Source organism: Rhinoderma darwinii, chromosome 9 (assembly GCF_050947455.1).
Source record: "Rhinoderma darwinii isolate aRhiDar2 chromosome 9, aRhiDar2.hap1, whole genome shotgun sequence".
NCBI classification, from domain to species: domain Eukaryota; kingdom Metazoa; phylum Chordata; class Amphibia; order Anura; family Rhinodermatidae; genus Rhinoderma; species Rhinoderma darwinii.
In genome coordinates this window covers 43,713,049-43,729,627 of record NC_134695.1, presented here as the reverse complement: position 1 = coordinate 43,729,627, position 16,579 = coordinate 43,713,049, and the positions used below count along the sequence as shown (strand labels likewise).

The following is a 16,579-nucleotide window of genomic DNA, read 5'->3' as shown; positions in this document are numbered from 1 at the left end:
TACAATAGCTGCATTTGAAGGAGTGTAGTAGTTAACAAGATTATCCATGATTTACTGATCACTATAAACAGTTACAACTAAAAACAAATATATATTGACCAAATAAAATAGGTTACAATAGAAAAAGTGGAGAGTATTGTAGTAGGGCTACAGAGAGTCTTTAATCCCCTTCCCCCTGCTTGCATTCTGGGCCCTAATGACCAAGCAATTTTTATAGTTTTTCCATCGTCACATTCGGAGAGCTATAACTTTTTTATTTTTGTGTCCACATAGCTGTGTAAGGTCTTATTTTTTGCGGGACAAGTTGTATTTTATAATAGCACCATTTTGGAGTAGATGCGAATTTTTGATCACTTTTTATCAAATTTTTTTAAAGTCAGGATTCACAGAAAACAGCAATTTTTCCATTGTTTTGTATTTTATTTTTTACGGCGTTCACCGTGCGGGTTAAATAATGTAATAGCTTTATAGTCGGGGTTGTTAGGGACATGGTCATACCAAATATGTGTAACTTTTTTGCTTTCCTTTGTTTTTTTTTAATAGTTGAAGCATTTTGTAAGGGGAAAAAGTGAGTTTTTCATTTTTTTTAATTAACTTTATTAAACTTTTTTTTTACTTTTTTACTATGCCCACTAGGAGACTTTAATATGCAATCCTCCGATCGCATTTATTATACACTGCAATACTTTTGTATTGCAGTGTATTACTGCCTGTCCGTTTAAAACGGACAGGCATCTGCTAGGCCATGCCTCTGACATGACCTAGCAGGCATTCACTACAGGCAGACCTGGGGGCCTTTATTAGTCCCCCGGCTGCCATCGGAGACACAGACACTCCGCGATTTTATCGCCGGGTGCCGGTGGGATGAGAGGGAGCTCCCTCCCTCTCTCCAAAACCACTCAGATGCGGCGCTCGCTTTTGTGCGCCGCATCTGAGGGGTTAAACGGGTGAGATAGATTCTAATGACGATCTCTGGTAGCTAGTAGCTGTGAGCAGGGAGGTTTAATGGCTGCCTGCTCTGTTTATTTATTCTGATGCAGCGCAGTGAAAAGGGGTTAAGGAGTACCTATTGTCATGACTGTGGGAAATGTGTACCCACTTGACCATTCTGCCGTAACGGAGTAGCAGCTGGTAAAACAAAATGTCAATGATAGTCACTAGGGCAAGAGTACCTGGATAACTGGCTTGTGCTGTATAATCCGAAGCTGGCTTGTGATGAACTATCATAAACTGGCTTGTGCTGGTCTATCAGAAGCTGGCTTGTGCTGGATAATCGGAAGCTGGCTTGTTCTGGATAATTGGATTTGTCTCAGATACAGGACACGGGAACTGCAGTTGGCACGGACACCGCACCGGACACAGTTACTTAAGTCGTCATGGACACTGGACTTGACATGGACACCGGACACGGATACTGAAGTCATCACGAACACTGGACTTGACACGAATACTGAAGTCGCCACGGACACTGGACTTGACAGACACGAATACTGAAGTAGTCACGGGACTTGGCATGGATAATGACGACGCGTAAATTGACTGCCTCGGCAAAGAAGTGCAGGGCACTTCTTTGCCATGTAATTTGAGCTGTTCTTCATTGAACTCAATGAAGCACAGCTCAAGATTTACGAGCGTCTCAGGGCGTCTCAGACGCCTCGTAAATTACGAGGAGGAGCATTTACGTGTGAAACGAGGCAGCTGTTAACAGTCTGTCTTTTCACACGTAAATGCCTCTCATCGTGTGAACATACCCTTTGGCCTCATGCACACTTCCATCACCGTTTTAGCGGCCGTTTTTGATGGATCCGTGTGTCCGTTTTTGTTTCCGTGTGCACTCCGTTTCCGTTCCGTGTTTCCGTTTAAAAATGGATGTGAACTTCACTTGAACCTGTCACATGTCCCAGGAAACACCCATAGAAAGGTTACAAGAAGTTTTTGGTGCTGTTTTCTTAGCTTTCAGAGCATAGAGAACAGTTTGAGATTACTCTGCTTGGCTTACTTTGGATTTACGGGTCGTAATTACGACCCGAAATAGCGGGCCCATAGACTTCTGTTAGCCACGGGTACCTTCCCGTTTTCTCACGGGAAGGTGCCCGAGCCGTTAAAAAGCTAGAACATGTTCTATTTTTTTATTTTACGGGCCGTGCTCCTATACTTTATAATGGGAGCACGGCTCGGAAAAACGACCGGCTGCCCGTGGCCGGCCGTGCTGATCTCCTGAAATACTCTGTGCTGCCTTAAACTCTGTGGACAGGTCAGGATCCTGTTTCTTTTAAATGCTGCTGGGGAAACCGCTCGATCCACGATATAAGGCTGCTATACAGTGCAGCATTTAAAAGAAACAGGATCCTGACCTGTCCAGAGATTAAGGCAGCACAGAGTATTTCAGGAGAGGAGCGTGTGATTGGCTGCAGAGGCCGCGGCAGCCTGTGATTGGCTGCAGAGGCCGCGGCAGCCTGTGATTGGCTGCAGAGGCGGTCACGTGACGAGCGTGACCGCCACTACAGCCTGTGATTGGCTGCAGCGAGCGGTGACATGTATGAAACGTCATCGCTGGAGGCTGGGCAGGAGGAATGTAAGTATGAACGTATTTATATATTTTTTTTTATTACATTAAAATTTTATTTTCCGCGCGCCGAGCATGGTACTGTCAAGGTTGCTGAAAGAGTTAGTGCAGCCCATTAACTCTATCAGCACCCTGGACAGTACCATGCTCGGCGCACGGAAATTACAGGTTCGGTCAGAACTAGTTCGGTCCGAATCAAACTTTTTCGTGAAATTCGGCGAACTAGCCGAACCAAACTTTTCATAAGTTCGCTCATCTCTACTAGAAATAATGCAGAATACAACTGTGCAAGGTCTACGCTACCCTCTGACACACTTGAAACTGCGCAAAGTCTATACCGGTCAGAATTTTTGGATTGCAAAGCACATGTTATAAGACAGCAGGTCAATGCGAAAATAACGTTACTGTGGGTGTGTAAAGTTTACCTACTGAGAATTACATACAATGGAACAAAAGAAAAGCATGTTCAGAAAACAAGCAGTGCAATGTGTGCATTTACTTACTTATTTTGTGACGCTGGGCACTAGTTCCCTTCTGCCATCTACGTGTCAAAAGCTCCTTGTCAAGCTCCTCCCACGCGGCGTCCTTTTTATAACGGTCGTGGTAGCATTCTGTGCGCGTATCCCACAGTTCTGGGTGATCCTGCACCAATGCTATCATTCTTTCCACATCCATCTTCAGAACTGACTGGCTACTGTAGACTGTGAGTATGTGAACTTTGTCCCACCCAGCCGTTGCTATGGCAACGGATCAGTCAAAAACGGACAGCACACGGAAGCCTTCAGTGTGCCATCCGTTTTTTTCACTGACCCATTGACTTCTATGGGCCACACGGTCACTGAATCACTAAGCAAAGTAGGACATGCTCTACTTTGCACGGAACGGAACAACGGATCCGTTTAAATAACGGAAGTGTGCATGGGGCCATTGCAATGAATGGGTTCAGGGTGCTATCAGTGACAAAAACGGATAGCACCCTGAAGGAAAAAACTGAAGTGTGCATGAGGCCTAAGGGTATGTTCACACACAAACTCAAAAACGTCTCAAAATACGGAGCTGTTTTCTAGGGAAAACAGCTCCTAATTTTCAGACGTTTTTATGCCACTTGCGATTTTCGGCTCCAAAAACGTCCCAAGAAGTGACCTGCACTTCTGTTTCGTGGGCTTTTTTTTACGCGGCCGTTTTTCAAAACGGGCCATCGGAACAGAACGCCGTTTTTCCCATTGAAATCAATGGGCAGATGTTTGGTGCCACAGCCCCCCTCTTAGGTAATGCCACACAGCCCCCTGTAGGTAATGCCACCCAGCCTCCTGTAGGTAATGCCACCCAGCCCCCTGCAGGTAATGCCACCCAGCCCCCTGTAGGTAATGCCACACTGCCCCCTGTAGGTTGCACCCATCCCCCCCTTCCCGGAGAAGTCACTGACTTCAATGTCCATATATGGACAGTGTAGTTCAAGCACAGTAGAAGGAAGTCGGCAGTAGACAGTGTAGTGACTGACTTCTCCTGGAGAGGAATCCCCGGCCACAGGGTCGGGGATTCCGCTTCAGAAGTGAGTGACGTCACTCGCTTCTACTGTAGCGGATCCCCGGCCACAGGGTTGGGGATTCTGCATCAGAAGTGAGTGACGTCGCTGTGTCCATATATGGACAGTGTAGTCACTCACTTCTCCTGTAGCGGAATCCACAATCGGCGGCCGGGGATTGGGGATTCCGACTCCTACAGGGAGCAAAAAAAGACCCTCCTCCTCACATGCACTCTGCACTGTGAGGAGAGAGAGCGCGAGCGACGGAAGACACGGCCGTCACTCGGGACACGTCACCCACCGTCAGAAGAAGGCAGGAGTCTTGCAGCGGCGTTCTCACTGGTGACGATGCCGGCCCAAGAGTGAACCAGTCCAGTCACATGACCGGTGAGGTCAGGTGACTGGACTGGTCCACTCACGGGCCGGCATCGATCCCAATGAGAACACTGCCGCAAGACTCCTGCCTTCTTCTGATCACTGCTGCAGTCAGCAGCGATCAGCTGTTCTGATGCAGCGCCCAGCGGGACATTTACAGACCGCCCGGGACAGCGGTGAGAAACCGGGACTGCCCTGCCGGATCTGGGATGGTTGGGAGGTATGCAGAAAGTATATTGGAAAATTGTATAAGAGTTTTAAGCACTTTGTACATATTGCTTCTAGCTCAGCACTCCCAGAAACATATAAATTAGTAGAATTTTCAATAAATTTTTAAAAGAGGACAGCAACCAGATTATTTTATTATTTTTTGGGAGGATGGGACATTCTGTAACATAAAACATGTAAATTCACCAGCAATGCCATAGCAACATAACATTGCCCTCTACCCAGCATATGGAAAATGCCCTTTAATTAATAGCTATAAACTATGGGTGACCTCGCTCCTTGGCACATGTTATTTTCCTCTGAGTCTCTGTATCCTGGATACTTTCCACACATTCCAAACAGATTAGGCGGGAAGGCGACATGACACCTGCGCACTGTACTGTTCTGCCCGGTGACGTCACTCTGCAGAAAGGCTGGCAGCTGGAACTAAACTGCCGGCGTTTTCCACAACAGTCCTGCTGGGCACCAACCGGAAAGGGGCGGTGACATCCTAACTATTGGCTAAAGCCTCATGTAGTTACAGAACCATAGTGAGGTATGGAACGCAGACGCCACGTTGTCATTGGCGGGTAGCTGTGGATGCTTCGTGATGTCAGCTTCCTGGTTATACCAAAGTGGGGAGCGAGTAGACGAGAGTTGATGCGGGCTTTTCATTAAGGTGAGCTCCCCTATGCTTTATTTATATTCAGCGATTTACCTGAGCTGCAGTCTAGTTATTGACATGATTTTACGACATTTCACTCAGATTCGTTTTTGTTCCGTTTTGTGGGCAGCAGTGCTGTAAGATAAGTTTAATAAGTGCAGAGTTCTCAATAGTCCGTGAGACAAATTGGATATTTTTTTCTAAAGCCGATTCCATATAGAAAGCCTGCGTTTTGTTGTCGGAGTCAGGCAGGGAATTTTCCATTTGCTTCATTGCAAATTTATTATTAGATCACTGCTATTTGTAAACAGTGAATATGGTTGTCAGACAATTACTAATTGGGTCACTGCAGTCATGATTCATCATCCATCATGAATAATTATTTTGTTAGGCCCCTTTTATGGGTCTCTGTGATTTCCATTATTTATCTGTTTTTTGTTTTTTTCCACTGGATAGAATAGCGCAGCATGCTACACTATTCTGACTGTCAAAGCGCAACAGGAACCTGACGAAATAATGTACCCAAGTGTGATCAGAGCCTCACCGATATCGCCCCGCTTCTTTCACACTGTTCAAACTAATGTTTCTATGGGGCAAACATGTTACGTTATAAAAATCAGTTTTTTGTTAATTGGCTAATCCCATCTCAGACATTGATTGCATATTTAAAAGATATGCCGTAAATGTCTGATCGGTGCGGGTCCCCCAACCACTGTCTGTCCTGGGGACAGGCAAATAGTGAATGCAGAGGTGGCCACTGCTCTGTCCATTCACTTGTATGGGAGTTATGAAAACAGTCGGCCAATAAATGGGGTAACCTTCAATGTTATTCTGCAAAAAGCATATTTAACCACTTAAGGACGCAGCCTGTTTTGGCCTTCAGGACACAGCCGATTTTTTTTTTTTTCAAATCTGGCGTGTTACTTTATGTGGTAATAACGTCCGAATGCTTTTACCTATCCAAGCGATTCTGAGATTGTTTTCTCGTGACACATTGGACTTTATGTTGGTCGATAAATTTGGTATTTATTTCTGAAAAACACCAAAATTTAGAGAATTTGCAAAAATTAGCATTTTTCTAAGTTTAAACGTATCTGCTTGTAAAACAGATAGTAATACCACCCAAAATATTTACTAGTAAACATTTCCTATATGTCTACTTTGTTTGCATTGTTTTTTGAACGTCCTTTTATTTTTCTAGGACGTTACAAGACTTAGAACTTTAGCAGCAATTTCTCATATTTTAAAGAAAACTTCAAAAGGCTATTTTTACAGGGGGCAGTTCAGTTGTGAAGTGGCTTTGAGGGCTTTATATATTAGAAAGTCCCCATAAGTCACCCCATTTTGAAAACTGCATCCCTCAAAGTATTCAAAACCGCATTCAGAAAGTGTTTTAACCTTTTAGGCTTTTCACAGGAATTAAAGCAAAGTAGAGGTGAAATTTACAAATTTTATTTTTTTTGCCGAAATTTATTTCTAATAAAAAAATAAAATAATTGTACCACAGAAGGTTTTACCCGAGAAATGCAACTCAATATTTTATTGCCCAAATTCTGCAGTTTTTAGAAATATAAATATAAAATTGCTCATAACTTGGGCAAAAATGATAGTTTTTTTTAAAAAACAAACAACTTTGCTGTTATCTACATTGCAGCGCCAATCACATTCAATAGGAGATAGGGATTTGATAATCTGGGGACAGAGCCTCTTTAACCCATTATGACGGTATCGAAGTCCAAATTCTGGTATCGTGACATCCCTACTTTGGGGGCATATGTAATCTGTGCGGAGTACATCAGGGCATAGTAAGAGGGTATAATAATGAGGTAAATAAATAATATTTCATAGATATGTGGCGTTTGCACAATAAAATCAATTAAAATAATTTTCTGTGTCACCATATTCTGAGAGCCATCATTTTTTTTTATTTTTTTGGTCCAAAAAGCTGTGTAAGGGCTTGTTTTTTGCGGGACGGATTGAAGTTTTTATTGGTACTATTTTTGGGTACATGCCACTTTTTGATCACTTTGCATTCTTTTATTTTGGGAGGGATGGTGACAAAAAATAGCAATTCCGCCGTAGTTTTTTTTTATTTTTTTTTATTTTTTTTTGGGGGGGGGGGGGGTGTTCATCGTGCGGTAAAAATAACATAGTTGGGATAGTTACAAACACGGTGATACCAAATATGTGTACTTTTGGACGCGATGTCTATTTACTGTCAAGACGCTTCAGTAACGTTAATGTGTGTGTATGTGACTGCACATAGTGAACAACGCAGGATCACTATGCGCTGATTACATGAATAGGGAGAAGTGTATGACGCTGATTGGTCAGCGTCATACACTTCTCTCCACAACGCCCACTTGGTCAAAAGTAAAAACACGCCCAGTTGGGCATTAAGAAAGTAATTGGCATAAAGCTAAAATCGCTCATAACTTGGTGAAAATAGATTGTGTTTCTTGATAAAAAACCACTGCTGTTATCTACGTTACAGCGCCAATCACATTATTTAAGAGATAGGGCACTTATAATCTGGTGACAGAGCCTCTTTAAGGACATTAAAATTACAGAAACAAGTTTTTAGCCAGAAACCCCCTTACACAGGTTTGATGGGCAGGTCTTGGAGAAGATGAAGGTATGATAAGTTCTGTGCAGATTTACTGATGCAATAATTGTCATTCATTAATTTCTATCATAGGATAACAAAGGTGGAGTTTGTATCTCGTTACTGTAATTTTTGTTCTCTCTTCCTATTTTTTTTACAGATGGATAGAAGTGGAACATCGCCACCATCAGTGATAAATGAATATCTTTTACGAGGCAGTGTCTCTTCTTCAGGAGCACGGTGTATGTATATAATCTGCATTACTGGATGAAAACCATCTAGTAGTAGATTTAGTGGATTTTAAACATGCAGATTTTGCAGCATAGGGGAATATACGTGACAAATAGGACATGCTGTAGTTTTGACGATCCATAGCATGCCCTAAAATCTGCAGTGGAAACTAGTTTACTAGTTGTGTACTGTAAACTTGTTAAATCCACACCAAAAACACAATAAATCCATGACATCTGATCATACCCTAACTGTATTTCTGTGTTTGTTTTTCTCACCACCCAAAAATTGTACTTGCATAAAAAAAAAAAAAGTGTGGGCGCGCGCGCACACACTAAGTAGAATACAGCCCCTAAGAACTATTTTCATTGGGCAGAAAGGAATGTTTTGTCCTTACTGGTATCTTACGGTTCATGTCGATAGCGGAATACAGCGCAGCTACTATTAATCGTTCACCGCCACACTTCTGTTGTATTCAATGCAACTTGTACTCCCACATCTTTTGATGATGTCTGCTTGCTGACAGCGAATGAAAACACTCATTTTTACTAATGCAAAGTACATATTACATCTGTGTTATTAATGAGCCAAAATCCTTAGGCCTCATGCCCCCAGTTTTTTCTTCAGGGTGAGATCCGTTTTTTTCCACTGATAGCACCCTGACCCATTCATTTTAATGGGCCCATGCACACTTCCGTTATTTTCACTTATCCGTTGTTCCGTCAAAAGTAGAGCATGTCCTACTTTTTGTCCGTGACTGTGGGGCCCATAGAAGTCAATGGGTCCGTGAAAAAAACGGACGGCACACGGAAGGCTTCCGTGTGCCGTCCGTTTTTGACGGATCCGTTGTCCTAGCGACGGTAGGGCATGCCAAAGTTCACTAAAAACTTCATGTGACCTTATTATGGATGTTTCCTGGGACATGTAACAAGTTCAAAGCTTGACCCGTTAGTGACCGCCAATACACCTTTTCACGGCGGCCACTAATGGGCTTTATTCTGATGCATAAGCCTTTTTACAGCGCTGCATCAGGATAAATAAACAGAGCAGGGAGCTGTCAAATCTCCCTGCTCTCAGCTGCCAGATGTAGCGGAGAGCTGGGGGCATCCTTTCTCGAACGTGTGAGATCGATATAAGTATCGATCTCACCCGTTTAACCGCTCAGATGCGGTGCTCAATAGTGTGCGCCGCATCTGAGAGAGGGGGGGTGCTCCCTCTCCCCCCCACCGACACCTGGCGAGAAGATCGCCGAGTGTCTGTGTCTCCCATGGCAGCCGGGGGCCTAATAAAGGCCCCCAAGTCTGCCTGTAGTGAATGCCTGCTAGGTCATGCCGGAGGCATGTCCTAGCAGATGCCTGTCCGTTTTAAACGGACAGGCAGTAATACGCTGCAATACAAAAGTAATGCCGTGTATTATAATAGCGATCGGATGATAGCATATTAAAGTCCCCTAGTGGAACCAGTAAAAAAGTTGAATAAAGTTAATTTAAAAAAAATATGGAGAAAAAAAAAAATGAAAAACCCACTTTTTCCCCTTTTTACTATTAAAAAAACCCAAAATAAATTAAAAGTTACGCATATTTGGTATTGCCGTGTCCGTAACGACCCTGACTATAAATCTATTATGTTATTTAACCTGCATGGTGAACGCCGTAAAAAACTATGGAAGAATTGTTTTCTGTGAATACTGACTTTAAAAAAAAAAATGTGATCAAAAAGTCGCACTTACTCCAAAATGGTACCAATAAAAACTACAAGTCTTCCCGCAAAAAAAAAGCCCTCACACAACTGCATCGGCGGAACAATAAAAAAGTTATGGGTCTTCAAATACGGAGACACAAAAACAAATAATTTTGAAAAGAAAAAGCGTTTTTACTGTGTAAAAGTAGTAAAACATACAAAAACTATTCAAATTTGGTATCGTTGCAATCGTAACAACCCGCTGAATAAAGTTACTGTGTTTAATTATACCACACGATAAACTGCATAGATTTAGGACGCGAGAAAGAGTGGCGAAATTTCAGTTTTTCTTCTATTCCCCCCTCCAAAAAAAAAGTTAATAAAAGTTAATCAATAAATATGTACCTCAAAATGGTGCTATTAAAAAATGCAACTTGTCCCTTATACAGCTATGTCGACCCAAAAATAAAAAAGTTATTGCTCTTGGAATGAGTCGATGGAAAAGCTTAAAAAAATACCTTGGTCATTAAGGTTTAAAATAGGCTGGTCATTAAGGGGTTAATACCTTCCGTTTTTTTACAAGGATACCATAACGGATACACGGATCCATCAAAAACGGCCGTGAAAACGGTGATGGAAGTGTGCATGAGGCCTAAATGTGATTATTCGGCATTCACAATAATATGTTTGCTGAAATCTTCTTCTCTTTTCTCTCCTTAGCTGTGGATGTGATTGTATACTTTTTAAATGATAATGCAATCCCACTTACAGTAGATGGCCTGTCAGCCACGACCGCACATGAGCTACACAGGAAAATTCTCGAAGTTCTCCATCTCCCCGATATTGCTCAGGAAGTGTTTTCTCTGTGGCTTATTTCTCCATTTTTAGGTAAATATCTTCCAAATTTTATTTAATTTTGCACAACTAAACTTATTGCAATAATTGAGATATATATATATATATTTTATTTTTTTTTTCCTTTCCTGTTTTTTTGCAGAGGTACAGCTCAAGCCGAAACATCAACCTTACAAAGTCTGTAGACAGTGGCACGATCTTCTGGCACGTTTCACAAATTGCACACCAGAGGATCTTCACTACGGTAGATTATCGTTTGAACATCTTACCTTTGTAATGTGAAGTGATTTGCAATGTATTTCATGTTGCCTTGTCACAAAATGACGGTGATAGGAAATTAAAGGGGTTTTCCCATAATCATTATTTATCAGCTATACAAAGAATAGGTGATAAATATCTAATCGGTGGGTGTCTGACCGCTGGGACCCCCACTGATCACGAGAATGGGCTTACCTTGCCGTTACTGGGAACCCCATCGGAATGGAGAGGTGGTTTGCATGCACGACGACCGCTCCATTAGTTTCTATGGGGCTGCCGAGCGCTATCTTGTGGCCACCTCTTCATTTAGCAGTGGCAAGCAATTGGCGAACAGGAGTCACTTAACCTCTGTTCTCCCTATAAGTGAGGGTTACCGGAGTTGGGGCGTGTATGTATCAAGCATTTGTGCCGTATCCTGTGGCTATGCTATAAATGCTTAAGATAGGAATAACCCTTTAAAGATTATCTGTCACCACGGTTCTGTTTTGTCTTTGGAAGAATCATATGTTCTGCACTTTGTGACTGATTTTGTACTGTGGCTGTCCTAAATTTTATGTATGTTTCAAAATGAATGAATACTTACTAGTGGTTCTGCTACTTTCCTACAACATGGGCGTGCATCCCTTTTTTTTTTTTTTTTTTTCTCCTTCATTGAAAAGTCATATACGTTGAACGGAGGGAAATGTGACTTACACAAAAATAAAGGTTGTTGCCAGCTGCAATTTTCGTGCAATCAGAAGCATGAAGTTGCATAAATTGTGTAACTTAAAGCATTTTCTATGGAAGCTACAGTCCAGTAGACCTAGCCTTAGACTCATTCCCTCCAAAGTGTAAGTTACTAAAAATGATGCTAACCGACACAAAAAAGTAAATATATTATTTATCTGAATAGCCATAAGGAAACAACATTACAGCTCAACAATTGATTACAGATACACTTTAAGGGCTAGGTCACAGAGATAGCCTTCCGAAATAGCCTTCTATTGATTTCAATTGGAGACGGAGGCGTTTTTTCCGTGAACGGGAAAAAAACCCTGGCAGGGAAAAAAAGTGACCTGCTCCTTTTTTCCCGCGGTTCTGTCTCTGACCGCCTATCGAAATCAATATGGGAGGCAGAGAAAGGGTTTTTTGCCTGTGGCCAGAAAACGCTGCAATGAAAGTGTAGGCAGGGCTAAATCCTTGAGGAATTTTGAAACAGACTTTTCTGCCTGCAAAAAATATTGTGTGAACATACCCTAACGGGTTAAATGCCTGTTCTAATCCCCTTAAAGGAGTTCTCCCATCAGAGACATTTATGACATATCCAAAGGATAGGTGCGGATCCCAGCTTTGGGACCCGCACCTATCTCTAGAACGGGGCTCCCTAAACCCTGTCCTACCTTTTCTGTTCTCACTGCCTCCCGGCCACTTACTGATTATATGGTCGGGAGTTACGAAAACAGCGTATCTCGCTGAGCTACTTAGTTTCCGTAACTCCCATTGTAGTGAATGGTAGTTACGGAAGCATCGTATGCATGCGAGCTACGCTATTTCCGTAACTACCATTCAGTTCTATGGGACTTACGAAAACAGCGTAGCTCAGCGAGTTAAGCTGTTTTCATAACTCTCGACCATGAAACCTTTTTTATGGGCTGAATTCAGCCGCAACACCGCGTCAGAACAGGGTTTAGGGAGCCCAGTTCTAGATACAGGTGGGGCCCACATCTATCTGACATTTATGACATATCCTGTGGCTATCATCAGATAAAGCATGGTTAAACAGCAGCACACGTTTCCCAAATTACAATCAACGTTTTGACCCGTGACAACTGGAGGGTCTTTCTCAAGACTAGGCTTAAGAAAGATCCTCCACTTGTCACGGGCCGAAATGTTGCCATTTTGTACTGGATGTTTGACCAATAAAACATTCTATTGATTGAAATTTGGGAGACGTGCTGCTGTTCACCACACTTTTTCTGAGGATTACATTACGTCAGACTGGGTTTTTCTGATTTTACAGCGTGACACCGCTCCTGATATCGGGATTTGTGCTGCTTCATATACTTTATTTTTGGATATCCTGTGGATATGTTATAAATGTCTCTCATGGGAAAACCCATTTAAGCATTAAAATGTAATAATATGCAGTACATTTTACTTACGGTCTGTTATTTTTTATCTCAGATGAACCAATACTCCAGTTTCGCAGGAATATCTTCTTTCCCAAAAGTAGAGAAATTCAGGTGAGTTAAAAATATTATTTTTATCAGTAAAACTGACAAAACTAGGTTTTTTGAGCACCTATACTGTACTTCCATGTGCCCCTAAATTTCTATCATGGCATTGAAAGCCAATTGATCTAACTAATCTCCCTTAGAAGTGTTAACGCAATCATGGGCCAAAATATATTAGACTGATATTTGTAATGGGTATGTCAACCGATACCCGCCCTCCAGTGATTTATCCAGTTCCAAATCATAGGTAAATCTTCTATCTATCGACCATGCTTTGTATGCTCAAAATCCTTCTTTGTCGTTTATTCATCAAACCATTACAATAATATCTTTCGAAGTAGGAGCAGCTCGATTCCAGCCAATCATTTACAACGTTTACAGTATGACATTAATTTGGATTGCATATAATGACAATATGTTTGTCCTGAACCAATCATAGGCTCAGGAGGCGTCTAAAATGTAAAACCATGAGTTCCCAAGACATACCACGTCATAGATGTTAGGAGTCAGACTACCCCCTCCCTTATATTAAACAAATCTCTTCTCCAAGGCTAAGTGTCAGTTCACACAGAGTTTTTTGTTGAGTTGTTGTAAACTGAAAACGCGTTGGAAAACGCGCCGAAAATGCCTCCCATTGATTTCAATGGGAGGCGGAGGTGTTTTTTTCCCGCGAGCGGAAAAACTGTCTCGCGGGAAAATGAAGGGACATGCCCTTCGGGCGTTTACGCCTCTGACCTCCCATTGACATCAATGGGAGGCAGAGAAAGCGTATTTTGTGGCGTTTTTTGCTGAAGGCGCTCAATGGCCGCAGGCGAAAAACTCCGCGAAAATTGGCGTGCAGGTAGAGCAAAATCTGCCTCAAAATTCCAAAACTCTGTGTGAACCCAGCCTAAGAGTCAGACTGACCCCTTCCTTATGGTAAACCAATGTCATTCTTCATTCGAGAACACATAACATAGAATTGTTTCAAGACAACTGGTGACATGGATATATTAGCTTTTTAAAGCAATCATAACTTATTAATCTCAAAATGGCTCCTTAGTCCACAAGATGGATTCCAACTATCCAAAATGGTCGCCACCATACAAGATGGAGTCTATGCAAGATTTAATAACTTAAACTTTTTAATTACTTTCACAGAAGCATTGCGTATAATGTGCGAGGAATATATTGTACATAGCGATATAGCTATATCGCTATGTGCTGTGTAAATGAATGGAGAGAACTGTATGACGCTGATTGGTCACTGATTGGTCAGCGTCATACACTCCTCTGTAGAACGCCCACTTGGCCAAAAAGTAAAACACGCCCAGTTGTCCATTGAGAAACTCATTAGTATAAAGCTAATATAGGTCATAACTCCGTCAAAAATGATTGTTTTTCTAAATAAAAAACACTGCTGTAATCTACATTCCAGCGCCGATCACATTATGTACAATATAGGCCACTTATAATGTGGTGACAGAGGCTCTAAAGGTGGCTGTGTTGGTGATTTCATAAAGATTGGTTACTGTGATTACCCCCTATTACCAATTACATTGTTTTGGTTTGTACACCAAGGTGTGTGTATATAGGAGAGGTCACACAGAAGCAGTTTTATAAATGTTTGTACGCCCGTTTCGTGTAGAAACCTATATTAATACTTATGAAGCTCCTATTCCATTCTTGCTGACACTTTTTCGTATACGTAACTCATTTGTCATTATTTTTCCATTTAGAAAAGTTGCTAAAAACCACCTCATTGACCTGGCGTTGTTTTTAGCACAATCTATATCAATCTTTGTACGGTGTGCTGCTCTTGGGGAGAGACTAGCGCCAGACCTAGATGGTGTGTTCGTATTACTAAATCTTCCCCGTGTTTTCTAATATGCACAGAAAATGCCTGGTCCACAGAGAGAGGAAAAAAAGTTAGTTGTTAGCTGGATGATACAAGGTCATCTTTGTCGTCTAGCAGTGAATGTACCAGACTGTCCGCTCAATAATCTATCAAATTGAGAGAGAGACTTATCGCTTTTATACTATTGTTTGGTTACTATACGGTCCTGTCCGCACAGGCAGTAGTGAAAGTTTACTGCAAATGTATAAAATGTATGTTAAGAAAGTATAGGTCTTTATTGCTCATACAATACATGACTATAGCTGTTGAAGTTGTATGGTTGGGTTTACACAGATTATTTGCATCCAACCAATTGTTTTCGCCTGAGCCGGACACAACTGATGGTATTTTTGTGCACCTGTCCAACGTTCATAGTGGGGCTATAGAAGGACAACAAGTCGCTGTATGCAACGTTCATAGTGGGGCTATAGAAGGACAACAAGTCGCTGTATGCAACGTTCATAGTGGGGCAATAGAAGGACAACAAGTCGCTGTATGCAACGTTTTTCTTTCTAGGGAACGTATATATATATATATCTCGTGTTACAACAGATTCACTTAATTCTAAAAACGATCCCATTGGAAAGCATGGGATCAGTTCTGGCATCTGTTTCCCTCCGACGTTTCTGTACCATGCCGGAGGGAAACTATGCCAGATTGCCGGATATATGTGAACAGGGCCTAATAACGCAATGACAAAGGATGCCCATAGTTGTTCAAGTTAAAGGGATCCTGTCATCAACATCTTACCTGTTAAACTCGCCTGACCCCTCAATGGCCGCAGCTGTCCAGAGTTCGTTCCTGTTCTCTTCTTTCCTGAAGTCCTCCTCTGTCTGTAAATATCGTCGTTTAAACTTTTCCCGCCTTTTATGGTAATTATTTTTCCCTCTGGGATGCAGCTTCTTAACCCCGCCCACCATTGCCACCTTTCTGGCCCTGACTGGCTAAGGAGCTGTCAATCAAAAAGAAGGAGGTGGAGTCCACTCTGAGATGCTGGAGGAATGAAAATCTGACTTTTCAGATGAAGATTTGACTCTTTTCTGCTCATTTGCATATGGCGTGGGACCACTGAAAAACGGAATACTAAAGCTACAGAGCTCACTTAGAACATACATTTATAGCTTAGATGACAATGATTTTTCACCCACTTTCACCAGGTATTGCTGGCTTTATAGCTAAAATGCTGGTTCCCTTTAATGTGCTTACTTTTTATCAGACCTATGTCTGATATTTTTATTGGAAAGCTGAATTCTGAACGTTTGTAGTGCTATTGTATACAATTTATAATATTGTTACAAAAATTGTTGGCCTGCATTGTGCCACATGGGAAATACTTAGATTGTTGTATAAACCCTATGAAGTTGATATGTCGCTTTTAATAACCACCAAAAACATGATTATCTCAAATAATTGGTGTAATGAGTGTTGTAAAATAACATACTTTAAACGTGAGCTTGTTGCCCTAAAGATATACAAAAACGTTTGAAATTGAATTGAACTTTGGGCCTAACTTTGTCAACTTGA

At 41.8% G+C, this 16,579-nt stretch overlaps 1 protein-coding gene across 2 annotated transcripts in view; it reads left to right on the top strand.

The window, feature by feature from the left end:
* Positions 1-4,571: 4,571 nt before the first annotated feature.
* FRMD8 (FERM domain containing 8) overlaps positions 4,572-16,579 on the top strand; it is a 38,321-nt gene continuing 26,313 nt past the window's right edge. The window contains exons 1-5 of one of the 2 annotated variants that reach the window (XM_075836938.1): positions 4,572-4,686; positions 8,103-8,184; positions 10,574-10,741; positions 10,851-10,952; positions 13,130-13,188. In XM_075836938.1, coding sequence (XP_075693053.1) covers positions 4,600-4,686; positions 8,103-8,184; positions 10,574-10,741; positions 10,851-10,952; positions 13,130-13,188 — 498 coding nt within the window. In that variant the 5' untranslated portion in view covers positions 4,572-4,599. Of the gene's footprint in view, positions 4,687-5,100; positions 5,353-8,102; positions 8,185-10,573; positions 10,742-10,850; positions 10,953-13,129; positions 13,189-16,579 lie in introns of those variants that run through there. The other variant, XM_075836939.1, reaches the window with a different exon arrangement.